The 22,173-nt window shown below is 32.1% G+C and overlaps 1 protein-coding gene across 10 annotated transcripts in view; it reads right to left on the bottom strand.

Annotated features, from left to right (window-relative positions):
• Rbp (RIMS binding protein) overlaps positions 1-22,173 on the bottom strand; it is a 591,180-nt gene that overhangs the window by 18,201 nt on the left and 550,806 nt on the right. For 8 of the 10 annotated variants that reach the window (XM_081768676.1, XM_081768673.1, XM_081768675.1 and 5 more), the window contains 5 exons: positions 18,396-18,600; positions 16,892-17,144; positions 10,661-10,789; positions 7,558-7,710; positions 4,518-4,806 (listed from right to left, as the gene is read on the bottom strand). In XM_081768676.1, the coding sequence (XP_081624802.1) occupies positions 4,518-4,806; positions 7,558-7,710; positions 10,661-10,789; positions 16,892-17,144; positions 18,396-18,600 (1,029 nt within the window). Of the gene's footprint in view, positions 1-4,517; positions 4,807-7,557; positions 7,711-10,660; positions 10,790-16,891; positions 17,145-18,395; positions 18,601-20,519; positions 20,762-22,173 lie in introns of those variants that run through there. The other 2 variants (XM_081768672.1, XM_081768681.1) reach the window with 2 other exon arrangements.

The raw sequence follows: 22,173 nt of genomic DNA on the forward strand, positions 1-22,173 counted from the left end.
TTCTTTTTTTTTTTAATAGAAAATGTTATTTCATACAAACTAGTATTGTGTTAAAAATAATTTAAAATTTGTAAGTGTGCTCATTTGAAGTAGAAAATCTTCCCTTAAAATTGTGGATTGATTCTACAAAATGACTACCAGAAAATATCAAGTTAGATAAGGCAAGAGGAATGAGCAACCAAGTCATAACTGACTATGTCGCTGGTAACTAAGAAGGAGTATGCAGGACCTGAGCTTGTCCATTCGCAATCAAGAAATCACTTTTTTTTTTATACAACGGACTTAAGATTTTCTTAAAATTGTCTAGCAACACCGCTGTTTTCTTTAAATACATTATCTTCGATGAAAGCTACCTTATCAGTTATATCTTCAATTCAGTTTCATATTTTTAATTATACCACTCCATCTTTGCAAAGGAAACTGTACTAAAATCAACCCTTCCAGTCAAACATTGAAAGAAAAAAAAATGTAAGAAGTAATATATGTTTGAATGACTTTACAATCAAAAAATTGAAAAAAAAAATCTTCAACAATTATTGGTTATTAAACACTTACAACAGTTGCATAGCTGTACTTATGACACAAACTAATATTCCGTTTGCACTGATTTCTTTGTCGTGCTATAACACTTAGAAGGTAAACTCTACAGTTTGCTAATACAAGACCTCAGATGGCGCTGAGAGTGGGACAAGCTGTGAGTTATTCAGATAGAAAAAGAGGACAGCAATGCCACAAAAGACACAACCTGACCCGACCTGACCTTTCTTGGTTTTGATCCGGTTATTTACTTTTTTATGTATATATATATATTGGTTTGCCTAGCTGCTCGTAAAGGGTTTTTTTGTGGAGGAGATTGGATGTAAAAGGTAGACAGTCTTCGTTAAGTATTGACGGTGCAAAATCTCTTCATGGTAGTAATATTTTGCACACAAATTCAAGCTTCTCTACAATAAATACATGGTAATCAGATTTACTGGGAACGAAAAAAAAAGTAACTGAAAATAACAACAACTACTAATTAAAAAAAGGTACACACACCAAAGTATACATTATTATATATTTAAAAGGGAAATTGTTAATTTCCTGAATTTTTAGTAAAGTTATTTCACAGTTATTTTCTGAGCTTGGTATATTTCACAATGTAGGAAGTGCAGAATGCTACATAACCATTAGGTATAATTACACGGTAATAACTAAATGGTAATTAATATTAATACTACGATACAGGATATACATACATGATCTATGATAGAAGGAGAAGGGGATATTTATGATAAATGGAGGTTCGATAGATGAAAGTATGTTAAAACGTAATGTTATTCCACACTTCCAATATAATAAGATTAATACTTATGAACATTTATAAACATTTACCAAAAGTAAATATCTAGGGTCAATATTAAATAATATAATATATTGATAAATATTCTTAAACCTATAATACAATTACGAATTCCCATAGCAATTTCATTATAAATTGAAGATCCAATGTTCGTAGCAGGTATTATTTACAGTCATAAAAATTAAGACAAGAACAATGTTAAAAACAATATATATATATATATATATATATATATATAATCACATGTGGAAATGAATTTTCTTTTAACTATTAAACTAATTAAATTATCTCAAATTTGTATTTCTTAGAAATTATATGATAAAGTCAATCCGCAACATGTAATTCCTGTCAATATATTTTGAAAAACTAAAGTTAAGTCAACTTAGTATTGCTCCATTACGTATAAATGTTCCGCAGGTATTAAGAAAATTCGTAAGTTGGGTCACAGTTTTACATTATGTTATATAGAAACATGTTGCAACAATTTGGTACTGCAAATATTGACGTGTTTCGCTATCTGTAATTTTCCTTGTACTCAAAATTTCTTGCACGAAAATTCATCTTTTCATAATCAGATTTTCATAATAAGACAACTATTTGGTTTCAATGCTGCCTGAAAAATTATTAACACTGATATTAATTAATTCCAATGTTTTAATTACAACTGGTATACTATTATTATTATTACTATTATTTATCTTTCATATAAATAAAATGAAACAAAATCTAATCTTTTAGTTTTACATTCCACGTGAGTGATGAGAAATAAATGAAATGGCGAAATGGAAAAAGTGAGAGGAAATGGGAGACCCTGAGAAAACCAACGCACATGTTGTTTGTCCGCCACAAGGCTCACTTGACGGTAGTTGGGATCGGATCAGGAACCCCATACGCCAGAGATGAACGCTCTACCACTGAACCATCGCGGCCCTATCTTTTATATAAATCTGTATCATTAACAACACTATCATTGAAATTGCTACTAGTTATTAGCAGCCCACAAGCTGAGAAGCTCCCATGCAAAAGAAGTGCTCATAACCATTTTGTCTTGATGTATTAATATTTCTCTTTAATATCATCAACCAGTTGAAATCATTTCTTCCCCTCTCTCGTTTTCTTCCCATAATACATTCTAGCACGACCCTCAGAATACACTCTTTAACCGTTTTAAAAAAGTCCTAACCAGATACTTTTCCTGTTTTTAATTATTTCCTATAATGATCTTAGGGTTTCCGTTAATTTGGCGAGCACAAATTCCCTGATTTTCTAGGTTTTCTATGTCACGATTTACAAAATTTCCTGGTCTATATTTATATGATGTGAAAAAATATTTTTTTTTTCCTAACCAGACAGTACCTCATCTACTATGCATGTATATGTATATAGCGTTGTGAAGATAGAAAAGTTTTGCAAAACAAACTAATTTATTTTATAAAATATCCTCTACCAAATAGCCGGATAAGCTTAAAAGAAGAAAGCGTTTAGAGAGGTTAATATATATTCTTAAAATTCCATAACTTTTCCAGTTTTTTTTTTTTTTTTTTTCAGCTTTTCATAAAACTTACTTTCTTTCAAGGACTTTTGAAAGTAAGATAAATTCCCTAACTTTTCCAGCTTTTCCAGGTTCGTAGAAACCCAGGATCTCCTTCTCTCCCCAACTTTTTCCAATAAATAGTTCTTCTAGAAGCAAAGCGCAATTTGAGTAAAAGATATCAAATTTCTTAAATATTTTATATTAGCAGAAGTATCCGTTCTTCGCACGGGAAGAATAATGTTTATACAAAATATTTAAAGTTAAAGAAATGCGTGATATATATAAATATATATATATATATAACGAGCCCCTGAAATGTATATAACATAGGTGACATGAACAACTGTCGGGTTTTCTATCAAACATGCATAATGTAGACCACTGTACACACTTTTTGTATACATTTTGACCCCTCCAATTCCCCCTCGAATCAAAAGTCAAAAATTCCGTTTCGTTCGCGATTAGATCTGGTGAAAATCTATTTGTGTTCAAAATTTAGTGACTCTATGCCCTAAATTTAGTGACCCTTTTCTATGCAAAAATTTGAGATACATACGTTATATATAAAATATATAAGATAGATCCCTAATATTCCTTTGTATAATTTTAGACTCACATGCTTTTACTACGTTACAGTTTTGACTCATTGTAAAATACAACAGCTATAAATCTTAATTTTTGTATATATATAATGGTATGCGTCACATAAATTATGTCTGAAAACGCAATATTTTTAAGCTTATTCTTTTGAGACCTCAATATTGTTGTAAATAATTATTATCCTTGTTTAACAGTGTATTCCTTCGTTGTTTCTTATAGATTACACTGTATATTACTTTGTGATAAAATATGGAAACGACGATAATTCTTCCAAAGGTTTCAAAAGTTCAAACTGAAAAGTTTTAGAAAAGCAAATATTGAAAAAGCAGATCTTTCCGATTAGGGCAATGGAAATAAGCAAAGTGACTGTAAAACTTGTTTTTTAACAGGTTGCACATAGTTTTCTTAACTAGAAGACATACACTCTTCAACCCGACTGAAAAATACTTTAATTTTTAAGTGCAGTTTATTATTAATATAAACTTTGTATTGCTTTGGTGGAATTTTCTATATATTTATTTTGTTTAAGAGAAATATATTATTGAAATTGCAAAGTTGTATTTGTACACTAAACTGTTATGCACCCTCAAAAGGCCGTAATAATTTTGGTGATCCGTGTATATTATGCCACGGGTATAAAGACAAACGTTTAACTGCTTCTGTAGTCAAAAAAATTATAGAAGTCCTGATGGTAAAGGAACATTTATTCTGGGTTATAGAAGTATTAGAAGCTCTTAATTTGGAAATAAAATATATCAATACGTTTTGTAATAATAGGCTTATATGTCATTCCAGTCCTTGGAAACAGTCTTGCGAACTCACGAAAGTAATCGATATAGTAATGCACAGTTTACTTTAAAAAATGTACAGTTGCGGATTCACTAAATTGCCTTAAAGATTTGTTTAAAACTGTAATAATTATTTATTTATAATAATTTAAATACAATATACTATTCAAATCTAGATAAGTTATGTGAATTTATATATATTCAATTCTGAATTTCAAGAAAATGATATATTGATTGTATAATGTACACCTACCTTTTCTCCGATCTCTAGGATCCATCCTCATGCCTTCTCTCGGTGGAGGTGGTGGACCGCGAGCTCCTGGTCCATGCCCTCTCTCGCGACCTCTGTCATGGGGAGCCAGCGTTTCTCGCCGTCGAGCATCGTAATCTGGTGGAGCTTCTGTCAGGAAATTGGAGGGAACCAGCCCTCGTTGACCGTTCAACTCACCCATGTAGAAACCATCATCGTCCATTTCCCCATAAACATAGATGATATCACCCGTATTAAAGGATAATTCCACCTGGGAATAACGAGAGCACATCTACTATTATTGGTATCCAGTAGCTGCAGACTTCATGCTCGACATAATTAATAATTTACAGTAAATGTGGTGAGTAGCAGCAAAGAGGCTAGGATTACTATATAGGAATTCCGACGTGTAGGTACATGAACAACAAAACAAAGAACTAAGATGACTTTCATAAGATGAACATTAAAATTAAAAACAATTTGTGAACACTTGCTATCATCTATAAAATGAAAAGATGTAAAATGATATATTTAGTTTAATGTCACGCAGTCACGTCCAATAGGCTAAGAAGATGAATCAGTAAGAGAAAGCAGAAGTAGAAACAGCTAGTATGGATTAAAAGCTTCGATTGTACATGGTCCATAAACAGTTTTCTCGAGTCTATGAAATTCTTTTGGGAAAAAAATGATACAATAGAGTGTGATTATAAATAATTCATCGAGTTTGAAAGTGAATTATGTTGAAAACTATGAACACAATACGTTTGTGCTATCGATAAACAAAAGAACGCACTTGGTAGTTTAATTTTTCATATTCATGTCATGAGAAATTCTCGTATTTATATTTGTATCCTGGTTATTTGTATGATATCTGTTTGATTTCTGTTTTATGTTACAATAACTTTTAGTCTGAGTGATTGCTCAAAAGAATAAATTTTAAAAATGAAAGAAAATGTGTTCTTACACAAATAAAGTTACAGCATTCAGAGACTAATCTAAGTAAAAAAAAAAAAAAAAAAAAAAACTCAAAAATTGAGGATTGTAGCTGAATATGAATAGATCATTGACAATGTTTTCAACAGTACAGTAGGGCAGTGGAGTATCTTGTAATGATAACTTTGTTCAACATTAAATGGACTATGATTTATTTCTACTCTGTATATCACCTGCAAAAGCGTATATTGTCTTACACGAGTTCTTTAGGCAGCAACTTTGTAGTGAATAAATAGATTTCGATATATTAGCCAAAATGATTGTGGAACTAAATCAGCATCTGATATAGCTTGTTACGATAATCACAGTCCGACGCGAGTTCTACAATCTGAATATCCGTGGTCGGGTTGCAATTTCCAAACCGCTGAATACGGTCAACAATGCTTTAGCGCGATGAAAATGATGCCGGGAATATACAAAGTGGAGAGACGATGTTTGGAAACGTAATATGGTCCGATGCATCCTCTTTCATCTCATTTCCACGTATGATGGACGCATGACGGAAAGAAGTTCATGTTTCGAATTGCTATCGTGAAACATGGTGACGGTTCAGTGATGCTACGTCGGTATATCGTGAATCCTATGATTTGCTCATGGAACGCATACTTGCCAGTGATTATGTAAATATATTAGGTGACCATATGCATGTTATAGTCTAAATGTTGTTTTCAGCTAATGACGCGCTTTCACAAGATAATAATGTGACAATTCCATTGCTGGAACTCTTGAGACGTGGTTTTATGAATATCGGGATGAACCACAATACCTGCCTTGGCCAGCGCAATCTTCAAATCTCAAATTGCTAAACATTTGTAGACAGTTCTACAGTTCTAGAGGTCGGACCCCATTCTCACTAATGGTATTACGTGTGCTGCGCTGCATGGCACAATATTCCTCTGGAAACAATTCACGACTTATGTGCCTCGATTCAACAATTAATCAGAGCTGTTCTGTAGGCTAACGGTGATCCCAAACCGTATAATCAGGTAAGTTTCATTTTCTTCATGTATTTCCATTATTTTGATAACTATCTGTACGTATGATGTGAAAGAAATATGGTCTATATACTTCTTACATGTATATAAAATCAGCTTCCACCAAGTGGGCTTTGTGGTGGACTAACATTATATGCGTGACTTTTTTTCATAGTTCTCCCGTTTCCTCCTACTTTCTTCAATCCATCCTTGTTCCTTCCCTATCATTCATCTGATTATCACCGTCTCCTTTAGCCTCGTGGGACATTATACTTTTGTTTTAAAGTAAAATGTTGATTTTGGTTATTTAAAGAAGCAATTAAATAGTATTTGAAATAAGATATAAAGAAAACCCATACTTCCTAATCAATTAAATTGCTGTTATTGTTTTCAATTTCAATTCTCGTTAGAATTTTAGTTTACTGTATTTGTATTTATTTGAATTTTCACTCTTCGAGTTTAACAATAGAGTTAAGTTTTGAACTAATTGATAATACTGTTTTATTTTGAAAATTGAACCTTTCTTTCTAGTACCACACTATTAGATTGAATGTAAGTACAGTTCTAAAACTTAAGGCAGAAAATTAATTGTCATCTTTTTGGTTAGATTACATGAGACAATAAATAAATAAAAGTATTCAGGTTTTTTTTTTTCAAACTTTCTTTGTGACTTTTGCTATTAAAAGCACTTAAAAAGTAGTTGAATCTTTGTTGAAACAGAAGACATTTTATACCATTGCTGAATTTCAGAATAGTATCATTTTATGATCTTGTAATATAATGTATCAGTATAATTACGTGTGTAACACATATTAACATTGATTCTTAGTGCCCTTCTGTTTTTCTATATTGGCCATAAAATTTAAGTCTTGAAAACACTGTATATGTAAAAACAGTTATGTATATTGTAATATATTAAGCTTTTATTCATTCTTATTGACAAAAGTAATGTGTTGCATTTGAAATGTTCTTTAAGTACAATAAATGGTTATGATAGGACTACGGTAAATAATAAGATTAAAAAGGAAATTGTCTGCTTGAAACAAAGGATTAAAATAGTCCTTCTCAATACCTACCTCCGCATCGACATTTGGAGATAATTCTTGAGGGTCGTAGTCGTACAAAGCTATCATCTTCTTCACAGGCATGTTGGCGTAGATGTCACCCCATCGGTCACGAGCATGAGGCCTATTTGGCGGTGGTCGACCTCGTCCGATTGGTTCATTAGTCTACAAAAATAAATAAATAAATAAATAAATAAATAAATAAATAAATAAATAGAAAGTACACCCAAATTTTATTTCTTTTTCTCTTCTTCTTTTAATTCTTTGCAACATTTTTATACTAGAAATTCCGGACATAATTAACAAAAACATATAGGGTGGTATTCAGAGAGAATGTACTAATCAAGCGTTAGTCACGCAAATAGTTAATGTCGTATTAATTCTGTACTAAAGAGAGTGTACTCTTTGGTATTTAGAGACTGCTTGGACTCCAACTAATAAGTAGATCTGAGTATGACTAACTAATATAACTCCAATATATCGGGTGAGAAATATAAATGTGGCAACTACGGATATTTAGACGTGCACATGTGTAGTCTGTAAAAATCAAAATATATGAAATACGAAATTGGAAATGTTTTCTTTGTGATTTGACATCACAACAACACACAAATAGTTACGAAATTGGATTATAATTAACTTGTTCATTTCTGAGGGATTATTTATGGCAGGAATAAGTAGAAGTCAATTAATATTAGCGACAATAAAAGGATTATATTGTAATTATAAGGGAAAATAATTTATCGATCCATACATATCCATCAGAAAACTGGAAATTTTCTACTCATCTCTGACTTTTCAGTTTGTGAAACAGTTCTGCTATTGTAGAGGGGACGACCAAATAGTTGTTTGATAGTTAATTCACCCGATACGATGAAAGGAAAGAAAGAAAGACAGGTAATTAATTGCCTATGTATTCTCATAATATAAGTTCACTCAGGCTAAACCAGGGTATCCTCTGCTCTAAATTAATTAGTCACATGTTAACTAGTACGTGCTAATCAGAGATTCTGAATATACCTCTGATAACCATGCGTTAGTTAAACTCTTTGTATGGTGCTAATCATGCTGTCAAAACGACTCTGCGTAAGGGCCGTAAAGAATAGACGAGCAATGACGACAAAATATCTTAAGCTGGGCTTGTTCTATAGTCTATAACGTACACTATTAGAAGAATGTTGACAAAAGAACTTAAACTGGGTTTGTTCTGTATTCTACTACTTGAATAATTTTGAAGAAGTTATGATTCGAAAAGTGCAAGCAACTCATTATGACTTAGTACGCGAAGAAATATTCATTATTAATAGAACTGATAGTAGAAAAGGGTTATATTAATTGCATCTCTCCTTTGTATTAACCTTCACACACGTAAATACTTAATCCGTGACGTAGTATTTATTCTTTTATGTAATACTGCTATAAACATCTTACGTTTTTCATCTCTTATGAATACCGTTTCCCACAAAACAAAGGAACAAATAATGAAATTACCAAGGATAGAGGAATGTTATAAAATAGAGGATTTGCCTATATAACAAAATCGTGAAGCCATACGTCAAAGTTTTACCACCTCTACTCTGCCCGCTCCGCCCAATACGATCGCAATGTTTTGAGCCAACATTCATGGCGGAAACGAGAATAGCCAATCAAACTCGGCTATTGCCGACACTCAGTTGTTTTCTGGCTTCAGTGAGTTAATAGGATGAAGATACATATAGGCAGATCCTCTATTTTATAACATCCTTGGAAATTACCATTTTACCAGCACCACAGATACTTATTAATCTATCTCTTTATACTTCCGATACACACAGCTTCGTTATTAGATAATCAAGAACTCATAGAAAAGCAGGTCTATTTTTACCGTTACTTAAAAAACAAAATTTTAAAAAAGAATTAAAAACAGCACTTTCAAATTTACCACATTTTCCCGTTTTGTGACAAAATCTAGATTATACGCGTATGTGATTTTAACTACAAAATTAGCACACAAGTGAATAGCAAAATATCTATAATTTACTAAAAATATACGGTGAACTCAATCACCGTTTATAATATTAATATAAGTTACATTTAGAAAAATAATGTAGTAACATCCGGCCATTTTAAACCTTTGTATCTTAATTACGTATATAAAGAAAGTTTTGAAAGATGAAACGAAGACTTGAGAGAGACAAAAAAAGAAGAAGAGAAAAAACAAGGAAAGAGAAAGCCTGCCCTGCTGGAATCGCTTTGAAATTTGAACGCATTACGGTAGTGCAAATTCCACTTAAAACTGTAAATCCATATCTACCACGGTGTTGCCGTAGATGTAGTAGCCATGGTGCTAAAAAGGGATGGTAAACTTCAAGAAATAACGACAAGGAAAGAGACAGAAATAAATAGTTCACGAATGTGTAGTTCTTAAAATTAAACTACTGATTCCAAAATTTTTACATCTAACTTTGAAATTAAAGTATTGATTACAAAAGTTTTGCATGTAACTGTATAACTTTTTTTAAAAAAATATTGTACCTAATTTGTTAACTGTGGCTCTTCATTTATTTGTAATATTGAAATCACGGTTTTAAGAGGCCTAATCACTGCGAAATTAAAATGCTGCAAATTTTACAGTAATGATGTGATATCTTCAACTAGATAAAAGATAATCGAAACGTAGAATAAGAGCACTTTAGACAATATTATTTTCCATCAGGTACCGTTATCAGGAGTCACCTAGTAGCTTTCCGTTCGCAGCCATTTAGAAACGCGAAAATAAATGCCGATTTTTTAAATGACTGGAAATTGAAAGCAGATAAGTGAGTCATGATAACGATATCTCATGTAAAATAATGTTGTCTAGCGAGCTCTTGTTCCACTTTTGATTATCTTTTTATCTATTTGAAGATATCGCATAATTACTGTAAAATTAGCGGTATTTTAATTTCGCTGTGATAGGGTCTCTTAAATGTACTTCAGGAAAAAAAAAACTTTTCATCACTTAGTACACATCATCATCACTGAGAAGCTGAGAACTATCCCATATGTTTATGTCTATACTCCACTTAGGACATCCGGAATGTATTAAAGAGAGAAGAGAAAAGAAAACAACACATGAATGTAAGTATTTAGTTACCTTCAAAAGTTCCTGAGCAACGCGTTCGTCGTCTACGTGAACTTCGGACACCATATTACAAGGAACAAATCCTCTTCGTCCGCCAGCCTCACCCCAATAGAAACCATCGGCATCTTTTTCTCCATAAATCTGAAATAAAGAGCAAACTCAGATTATAAACGTAACTTATGTTACTCCTCACGATTGTAGAATCAATCCTTTGTAATTTGTGAATTTTATTTAATAACTTTTTAATAAAGGTAACTAAAAGACACTTTTCCTTTAAAAAAAAAAAAAAAAAACTCTTCCTCTTTCTCTCCGGTCAAAAAAATCTATTTATAATTCATTAATTCACATTTATCATTCCTAAATGTAGTGAGAATTATGACTAACAATGAAACTAAATAGTGCTATCAGCGATAGGAAAATGGCCATGTTCGCTATCATATCCTCTTTATTAATAGCCTTTAAATAACTTTTCTTCACTGTTGGTATCTCTGTACATTGCAAACATTAATAACTTTTTTTTTTAAGAAACAATTCATTAAAGAAAGAAAAAATAAAATACAAGATAGGAGGAATCAAACTGCACTTTCCACAGATGTTTAAGGATAGCTTGAATGTTTCGAAATTAAAAAAAAAAAAAGTATTTGCTTTCCTTATTATTGAATATCTTCTGCACTTTCTTTGGTATTTGGGACGAAAATCGTCAGCTTTGATCAAGATTAGATGAACGGAGATAAGGAGAGAGGGCAAAGGAGACTTTAACAATTGCATTTTAAAATTTGTCATTATTCAGACGAATGTTCCACAATGAAACACGTTTAGATGTTTAATGTTATAAATATTATGTTTAGTTTAATCGTGTAAATTACAGTTATCCAACAAAAATATTCATGTTTTATCTAAAGGCCATTGGTCAAGATTTAATTTTTTTTTATTTATTTTTTTTTAAAGAAACCTAATTTCAAAAATCCCCTTTCAGTGTTATTTTCTGAAGAACATAGAAGCCTTACTATAAAGAGTTATAGTTATCTTTTTTTCCACCTCTAATGTGTTTCTTCTTCTGGCTATAATCTTTCATTTTGTCGTCCCAATACAGAGCTAATTATGTTTTCAGACTGCTTCGTACTATCCTGATTGAGAAGAAAGCTCGAGAAGGTAGCTTCGGTAACCAGTTATTGGTTTCATAATATTATAAGTCCAACATTTACCTAAATATCCGTGTGAACAAATAATACGTGAACAGTTTTAGTGATACTTTTTACAAACCTTTTTCTCAATTAATTTGTCAAAACAGCCATCAACCATAAGATTTATAGTTTCTAGTACTTCACATGCGGTAAAACAACCACAAATACTTTTTTCAGGAATAAGCATTGTCTAATATTACTCAACAACTGATGGTTTTCGATGTATCAGTTCCATCTATCCATCCACCCTCTCCGCTTGAAGAAGTTTTCATACTGGCGCAGGTGTTTTTACCTGGCTCGCCATAGACGCTATAAATTTGTTTTTCCTTTCATTTCTTCATATTCGTTTCTTTTCTTTCTTCTAGTTTCCTTTTTGTTCTGCTTTTCTCTTTTTCCCTGTTGTTCATGTTCATTATTATTGTTTCTGTTTATAATTTTTTTTCTACTTTTCTCATTAATGTTGAGTTCAATTTTTTTCTTTTTTTCTTATTGTATTTTTTCTCTCTTCTAAATATTGACCGAATATGTATATATTTATGTCTGCTTTATATTATATATATATATATATATATATATATATATATATATATATATATATATATATATATATATATATATATATATATATATATATATATCTTGGGACATATAAAATTTTATTTACTATTTATTTTTTCTATATAATAACGTTTTTATACTGTAAATACAAGATCAAAGCTTTATTTATTACATCACAATTTAGTGATAAACTTTTTATCCGGTACAGGCCTTGGATTTGATATTTATAAATTTAATGTAATAGGTAGTTTCTAAATTTTCTCAGTTAGTCACATTAAATAATTATGTAATCTAAGTTTCCCAACTCCTCTCCCACACTAACAGCCCAGATTGTCTCTTTTATGGATTTTAAATAATTAACCCGGTGTTAATCTCGTGTGAAGTTTTAACCTCGTTAATTGTATTATCTGGTTTCTTTTCCAATTTCTAATTTTCTTCCATGTACTTACATCTGTTGGATCGGACCTAATCTGTTTTGAGCTTTCCTTTGTTGTATTAATGTCTCGGTTTTTATTTTATTTTTTATAAGAATATAAAAATTATACAATGGGATTTTCGTATTTGTAGGTATATTATTTTAAAAAATAATCAACAATCATAAGGTTACTGTTGTTATTGTTTAACAAGCGATAGTAACAGTTACTAAGTGATGTGAAACGATTTAGTGCTTTCTTGCATAGATGAATAATTTGTCACGTTTATTTCCTTTAAGTCTAGATATTGAACATTAAAAGACAACCCAAGTTATAAAACAAGGGAAACAAGAAAAACTTCTGTAATAATTCACAAACAGTATTTCTACAGGGAAGAAAATTTGTTATAAATGTAGTTCTTCGAATAACCTAGGTATGCAAAAAGAAACACCGATGATTGCAAAAAAATTATCGCGGAATTGTTTGCAGATTGTTTTAATTTACATGGAGAAGTGTTGGGTTCTTAAGGTAATGCTTAATGTTGTTCTATTATGTAATTTTTAGTTAGTGATTTCTGTGTACTCCTAGGGAATGCTGATGTCATTTAATATTATGTCTATATTCTTTTTGAGGGCAAATTGAGCAATTACACTTTCATTTTACTTCACTATTGAGCCATTTTGTTGATTTCTAAGAATCAATAATCTTTTTTGTCATTCAAAAATGAAATTCTTAATTTCGCGTAAACATCGCTTAGTTCATAAATGTCATAGATATCATCCATCTTGCTGCTGATTAAGCAAAAGAGTGATTAAACGCAGTTCGAGGGTGATCAAGTCAACTATAAAAGAAATTATTAGAAAGATAAGTAAAACAATTACTTCGTTGGTTACGTCTCCTGAACAGTTACGACCATTGGCCTTGTTCCCCAGATTAAGTCGCTCACATGAAGACTGAATTACTTTATAAACACGCTACTGTTCTTCTGTGTATACTAACAATGTAACAGTCCATCGATACTAACAACTAAGAGGCTCTCCTATATGCTGTTTCTTCTTTTCTTCATGAATTTACACACTTAACTGTAAACTTCCTGTGCAAAAATCAAATTAAAATTTTTGATGTAAGAAATTGCTCAGCATGTAACAATTATAACATACTAAAATTCAAGCTCTAGAACCTTTGACGTTGACACGTTTTATGTGGTCGCTGCATTACTGAAAATATTCCTATGTTGTAATTGGCTTTCTCAGTTACCAAATCAAGCTGTAGAAACAGAAGACAATTCTGCTGAAGCATCAAATCTTGACAAAATATTTATATTTCTTATTTTTAACCGACTTTCAAATAGAAGGAAGTTCTTAATTCGCCCCGTTTCTTCGCTTCAAAATAGTTCCCTTGGGCAGCTACACAGCAATGGAAGCATTGTCTCCAGTTTTCGTAGCAGTGCTGGAACGCTTTTGCTGGAATACCTTTCAGCTCATCGGTTACACTCATCTGAATATTATCCAAAGTACCAAAATGGCGCCCCTTTCAAGCAGTTTTTGAGCTAGGGAAATAAAAGGAAGTCACAGAGATTGGAGTCGGCGGGCGAATAGATGGGCTGAGTAGCCACAGAAATGTTTTCTTTCTGAAAAAAAAAAAATGATTGCTGGAAATTGCCGTGAGACATGGTTCTTTGGAACTATCTTGGCGCACAGTTTTCTCATATCAAAATCCTGTGTTAAAATTTGATGGACGGTAAACACATTCAAATTTAAGTCACAACTGATTATTTTCGTCGTCAATCGACGGTATGGCCTTACAAGAGACTTCACTTTTCCATATTATCATCCGTTTGAGGTTGAAAATCTTTCTGCACGAGATTTGTTTTCCACTTGTTCTACGTCTTCTAAAATGGACTTGTGCCATCTGAACACTTCTGCCCGGAATTCGAAATGTTCTCCATAAGCTGTTTGTAATTCTTCATAAGTCATAGTAGCAGATTCGCCGAGCTTTACACAAAATTTGATAACAGCTTGTAGATCAAACTCTATTGCCGGTCCATATTCGTAACGGATTTCACAAACACGATTTCACTTCAAACGCTTTCAATAAGCGCGTAGCAACTGGAAAAGATTCAAACTTGTACTGAGTCAATGGCAAGCATTAACTTCATTGCCGAGTGAAGATGGACGTAGCAGCGTCATTGGGTCGTGCACAGTTTTGCCAGCCTCATAACTTTTATAAAAGAATAAAATCTTTCAGTTTAACGTACCGCGGATATCAGCTTTAAGTTGAGGGAAACGGATGATTAAGAAAAGTGAATGATGATGGAAGAATCGGTGAAATGATAAGTGGGAAGACACGAAAGTACCCTCATAAAACTAATGGGCACTCACTAACATACCTTATATATATGTATAATGGGTATCTTTATGCATAACTTAGATATACGTGCACTGATTTTGATTATTCTCTTTTTGTTTGAAGCAGTATATTTACACAATTATCCCCTATGAATTTCATGAGGATCTAACAGTAGTCTTCGGAGCTAGATCATGAAAAACTTTTCAATGGCTGACAGTGTTAATATCATAATTGTATGTATGATCACACACAACTTTAATAGATGGATTAATATTGATTCCTTTTTGTTTGAAAGAATATGGTTTCCCAATGAACTCAAATGAACTCACATTAATTTCATTAGGATCTGATGATAGTCTTTGGAGTTAGACGATGAAACTTCTCGACGACTGACAGAATTAATATCGTAATTAACCGACTCTATTGTATACATGTTCAAGCATAACATGAACATAGATGTACAGAATTTGATTATTCTTTTTTTAATTTCAAAGAGTATACTTTCTCGCAGGTTTCATATAAGTTTTATCAGGACCTGATGATAGTCTTTAAGAGTTAGCCTATGAAACTCTTTAACAAGAGATAATATTGAAATGAAATGAAATCTTTCAGTTTAATATCCCATGGTTATGCCATTTAGGCTAAGGGGACGGATTATTAAGACAAGTGACTGATGATGGAAGAATCGATGGAGTGAGAATGCGGAAGAAAACGAATGCACGTATCCCGAGAAAATCCACAGACACGATGTGTTTACCGCAAACTTAGTTGGCCGGGGATTGAACCAGATAACTGCACTACCACAGAGCCACTGTGCCGCCCTCTGATAGTATTAGTGTCATATGTATGTTCATGCATAAATCCATAACATGTAGACCTACTTTAATATATATCGATTAATGTCCATTAATTCTATAGATAGTCAGTGGTCTAAATTTACTTTAGGTACCTAACTAAACTGCTGGATTATCGAAAAAGTGAAAAAAAAACTGAACAAACTTTTAACAAAAATAATCGACTTAAAAGAACACTAAAAAGCAGGAAATAATATAAAGAACATTACCCAATTTCAACAAAAGTCCTAAAAAATTTTAATTTATTTCGATCTATAACAATTTTTAAACCTGTGCCAAGCCAAACAAATTTATGACTAATATAATATCAATTTGGATGGTAATTTTACAAAATATTAATTTGTTTGGCTTGGCACTGACTTCAAAATTTTTTACAGATAGTAGTAATAAATTATTTTCTCCATTTTAGAGCTTTTATTATTTTCTGCTTTGTAGAGTTTTATTATGCTTTTTTTTTTTGCTTTTTAGCGCTTTTATTATTTTCTGCATTTCAGCGCTTTGGTATTTTCTGCTTTTTAGAGCTTTTGTTGTTCTCTGCTTTTCACGCTTTTATCTTTTTCTGCTTTTAAGCTCTTTTATTATTTTCTACTTTTTAGTACTTTTGTTAAAGTCGCTTAATATTGTTTCCTTTATTTTTAAAAAAAGAAGTTCTGAGTAGTCTTGAAATGTATATGAAGATACAGATTAGCTATAGAAATGAAAATCATGTAGAACTGTTGTAAGCAGCTTAACTTTAGTAAATAAAAATGAATTCAAATTTATTAAGTAATGTTTCACTTATCATTTTAATAATTCAAATAAAAATGCGTCAATTTTTGTTTTAACTCAACAGTTCTAAAAAAAACACTCGACAAAATTCCAGTAACAAAAAGATAGATGTCTCACCTTAATTAATTGGCCTTCTCTAAATGGAAGCTCTTCATCACAAGCATCGGGGTTTGGAGACATAGTTGGTGGATCGTAGTCAAATAATGCAACGAAGATCCTATTTCTTCCATCTCTATAATGAGGATTACCTCCTCTGCCACGGCCCATATAACCTCCTCCAGGCCCATGATATCTACCGTCTCTGTACTCTTCACCTCTATGCCGTCCTCGAGCGTCTCGGTCATAAAACCGCTCCCTGTTATGCATATCCCTAAAGACATGGAATCATTAGTAATCCAACTAAGAAGCTTGTATTCATATCCCTAAAAGTATGGGAACATTAGTAATTCAACCAAGAAGCTTATTTTCATATCTCTAATGGAATGTAAATATTAATTCAACCAAGAAGCTTGTTTTCACTTGCCCTAAAATTAATAGTAAATTATTTCTTAATTTTAGAATTATCTTCTAGATAACATCGCATCTTATCTTACTCTTCATACCTTCTACATACAAAAGAAAACCATATTTAAAAGGAAAAGAAAACTTGAAACAGACATCATTTTGTAGAAAAATATGTAGATGACATAAAATTCTAACGCTTCTGTCTCCCGACATGTATAGAAAAGTATTCATCATTAAAATATCCCTTAGTGATTAAATTCATATGTAGTCAAATAACACAAGACAAGCTTTTCATGTATATTTTACACAACAGCACGATTTTACACAACACAACGTATCACATATTTCATATGTGCAAGATTGTACAATCACTTAACACAATTTTTAAAGAATATCGTTAGGAAGTTACAAAATGAAGGTTCTTTTTATCCATTTATTAATTTATTTAATATAAAATCCATTACATCATCCTGAATTTTCAGAAAATAAAGAGTTGTAAATTTGTAATAATAGAAATGAATTTTGGAAAGTTTTATTTTATCTTAAATCTGTAGGTTTAATTTTCAAAACACAAAAAACTAAAAGTCATAGTTTTTCAGATCCTAAGCTTTGGATTTAAAAGCAGCAAAATTAAATATTGTAAACTAAAAATAGCATATTCCACACATTTACAATTTTAATAGATAACAAGTTACACCAATATAAACACGAATGACTTTTCTCAAGTAATGCTTATAGAGATTGTTCATAACTCATTGTAATTATCAATTCAAATCTTTTCTACTTGCCTTCGACAATTCCGGAATACATGTTCTAAAATTTAAATTATCACTTCAGCTCTGCAAATGAACTTTCATTCTAAGTTTGACGTTGTAGATGCACAACTTCAAAACAAGACCTTTCATTATTCAATTTCTGATAGTTAACGAAAACTGTTATGTGAGCTGTTATTGGTGTCTTTCGTTTAATAATAATGAACATACACTACTCAACACTATAAGAAGATACCATTTTGTGACCTTATGAATGTGTTATCATACAAAGTTATGTTCGCGGGAATAAATAACTGAGTTGACTATTGTAATTTTTATTCTGTTTTACCCTTTACATCTCTTACCTTTCATGCATGCCACGTTCTCTAAGTTCTCTGTCCCTGAGTTCTCGAGGGTCTTGCCCTCTTCCTCTCTCGTGAGGTAGTGGTGGGGGACGTCCCCTATCAAAGTGCGATCGCGGAGGTCTATCATAATGGCCCCTTGGTCCTCTTCTAGCGTCGAAGTCATCTTCACTAAAATTACCTTCGCTTGCTGAATCTTTTGTTATTTCTGCAATCAAAACGAAACAAATATGAATTTTAATTTACTACATATTTCCATATCACCAATAATATATACTGTGTGTCAGTAAAGCTGCGCAACCCAAATATTGATTGCGTATATCTGTTGATCTAAGAATGATAAAGACCTGAGACTTGAAACAAATGTTAGCATGTTCTATGTAGATATTTTCGAGATCATGACCAATGCTGGAACTTGTAACGTTTTTGTGTAGTAACGAAATAAATTTCCGAAAGTGTAAAATAAAAATTTGCAAAATGAAGAAAATCAATATTCAGTTGCAGAGAACTGATTTCTTGCGGGTTAATTCCTGTGTATACGTACAGTATGCATCAACATTTATCCATTTGGTGCAAAAATGTGACAAGGTTGATGCTGTGTTGCCATATAAAAAGGCTATTTAATGCAAGTCCGTAAAATGGGTGTTTTTTGACAGAAACGCGGCCCCTGGCAACTGTTGTCGTAAAATTACTGCAACAGGTGTGTTTTAGGTTAATTAATGATAAGCAATGAGAATTTGTACATAATTGATAAAATGAACTTTTATTTAAAAAATTGCGATACGCCAAATCTTTGATTAAAAGCCTGATATTTCTTTTGCTTGTTTTTCACAAGTGAAAGGAGATAATGAAATGTAACTTACCACACTCATAGATAATTTTATTCTATAATAGGAAATATTAGCCTGAAGAAATATCAGTGTTGCCATCCATAGAAATTATAGTGTTGCCAGAATAACATTTCCCCGAAAGTCTAAATTAAGGCCGCGACTAGGGGAACGAACTCAACTGCATTTGATTACGTATCATGTTGTCTTGGCATCCTATGAACCACTTTTTAAATAATAGTTGTATTTAGTTTGTAATAAACAAATTACTTTTAACATACAGTCATTAAAATTAAATAATAATGTTATTTATAAAGTAGCTCACAGGATACCAAAGCAACATGATATGTAATCAAATACAGTTGAGTTCGTTCCTCTAGACGCTGCCTTAACATAGATTTTGGTGGAAATGTTATTCTGGCAACACTGTAATTTCTGTGGATAGCACCACTGAGAATTCTTCAAGTTTATATTTCCCGTTGTAGAATAACATTACCTATGATTGTAGTAAGTTGCATTTCATTATCTTCTTTCACTTATGAAAACAAGCAAAAGAAAAATGGTAAATTTTGTATTATTTTTAGTATGTCGGGCTCTTAAGGAAGAATTATAAACTATAAATGTCAGTATAAAGGTGATTTTGAAGGATGTAGAAAATAAATGCAGATAATAAAAGCAAATGTTTGAGTATTTTGTGGTATCGTATTCCTCAAGTATAATCGTTTTCCTAAAATAATGTAATCCTCTAATAAACAGAGGATAATCTTTAAGGAGTCAGACACACTATAAAGGAATTACATTGTCAGTTGTATTTATGAAAATTGCACTGACATCTTAGGTTATGGCATTCTTATTTTTAATTTCTTCTGTTGTATACAAATGAATAAATTTCAAACACAACGAAAAACACAAGCCTAAATTGGAATAAAATGTCCTACAGGAACATAAAATTATATTACTTTTGCTTTAATACCATGCAGTGAAAAATCATAAAGTAATTTTAAAATACAATATAAAGTGTAAATTAATATTAATAATGATATATTGGGTGACAGTTATATAAATTAATTACCATAATAATTATCTACCAGGTGAGAATAATCTATTCATAAAGGAAATTTCTAGCCAATAGACATTTAGGTTTATTTAACTTTACCAGCATCAATTATATGATATATATTTAGTGCAAAAAATGTAAAGTTTAGGCAACCATACAAAAAATGGCACCAGCATATGTGAAAAATACACCAAACGAATATAAAGGTGTTACAAGGTAGAAATAGTACAAAATACAATTGCCATTTCAGAATCACAATTATTGTGGTAATATGTGCGACAAAACATGAAAAGAGGGTAGATTCTTTTTCAAATAGGATTCCAGTGATAAATAATGTGCGTACTTGTCATGAGGTGACGAAAAAAACGAACCTTTTCCTGGTGGTGGGAGACTTTTTGAAACAATAGGCACGGGTTTACCACGAACAGCCGCTGCACCAAAACTCTCACTGTTTCCTACAGCGTTGTCGAACTGTCCGACTTGTCCTGCTGGCAAACACGTTGTGATAATTGGTTCTTACAATCAGCGAATGTATAAAACATACGTAACTATTTTCTCACGACAATATTGCTTTCATAATTATGGTTACACAAATTATAATTTCTAAAATAATCAATATGCACTAAAGAAAATATGACACAATGAATCACGTAGAATATTGTCAAGAATTTTTAACATTGTTTTAAAACATATTTATTTAACATGGAACACTTCACATGGAAGCAAAAGAAAGAAAAAGAAACTCTTCCTTTAATACACAAAACATTTAATAAGACTCCTGTTAAATCATAATTAACACACACACACACACACACACACACACATGGAAATATTGTCCACCTGTATGAGTTCGGATGAATTTATTCAGAACCAAGAACAGACAATATAGACAGATCTAAATATCATGACATTGAATTTAGAAAGAGATCAAACTACGATTTTATTTATTGATTTACCTTACTTATTAGTAAAAGAATATCAAATACGATAAAGAATTTTATTTCTATTATATACTGCTGTTGTGAAAATTTAAACTCTCCGAGAAAGACTAACAGGAATGCATCTGATTTCACCAGATTTAAACGGTAGGGTATGAAAAAGGTTACAATTTTACCAGAATGGCGAATGCATGAGCTCAGCAGAGTCCTCGGCTAGTGTACAGAGTAATACAATGAGACAGCAGTCTCCACGACACTCTGGTAATGACGCGTAGACAACCGAACATGAAACGTGTAGTCAAGTTTCATTATGTCTCGTTAATGTCAAAGGGTACAATATAAACAAACGACCACAGAATCTCACGGTTGACCTACCGTCATAGCAATGATGCTGTGTGGAAGAGGTAAACGCACGAAGCGACGATTGGATAATTGACCACAGAATGACAGACACTTACGCACCTGGCCGTGACAGATAGTACAGTGTCGTTCGTTTTAACTCGAAACTAGAACACGGTAAGGAGTTTAGATTTGTCTGCGTCGACGATTCGGCAGCACCTGTTGATCACTGGCCTGGAGGTTTGCTTGCCTTTGAATTGGTTTCTATTCATCCAAGTCTAGTAACATCTCAAGCTACAATGAAAGCGTGAATATAATTGCTGACGTGCTACGTGGCAGTTGGTCGTTTATGGAGCCAATTCCGCTTCAACGTGTCCTAAGTGACGTACACATATGCGTTGGACGTTAACGTGGTAAGCAGACCCTATCAGAGAGCATAGTCGAGCATCATAATGGCCGAACAGCACGTGGATGGTGAGATGCCATTGGATATAACACACGATCTTAGCTAACCCCCACATCAGCGAAGTTATACAGGACGAGTCCATATCTTCCCCCAGGACAAATCCGGACGTCATATTTCAGTACGACGTTGTCAGGCCATATGCATCCCGGAATGT

The sequence above is a fragment of the Thermobia domestica genome, chromosome 8 (assembly GCF_964235325.1).
Source record: "Thermobia domestica chromosome 8, izTheDome1.hap1.1, whole genome shotgun sequence".
NCBI classification, from domain to species: Eukaryota; Metazoa; Arthropoda; class Insecta; order Zygentoma; family Lepismatidae; genus Thermobia; species Thermobia domestica.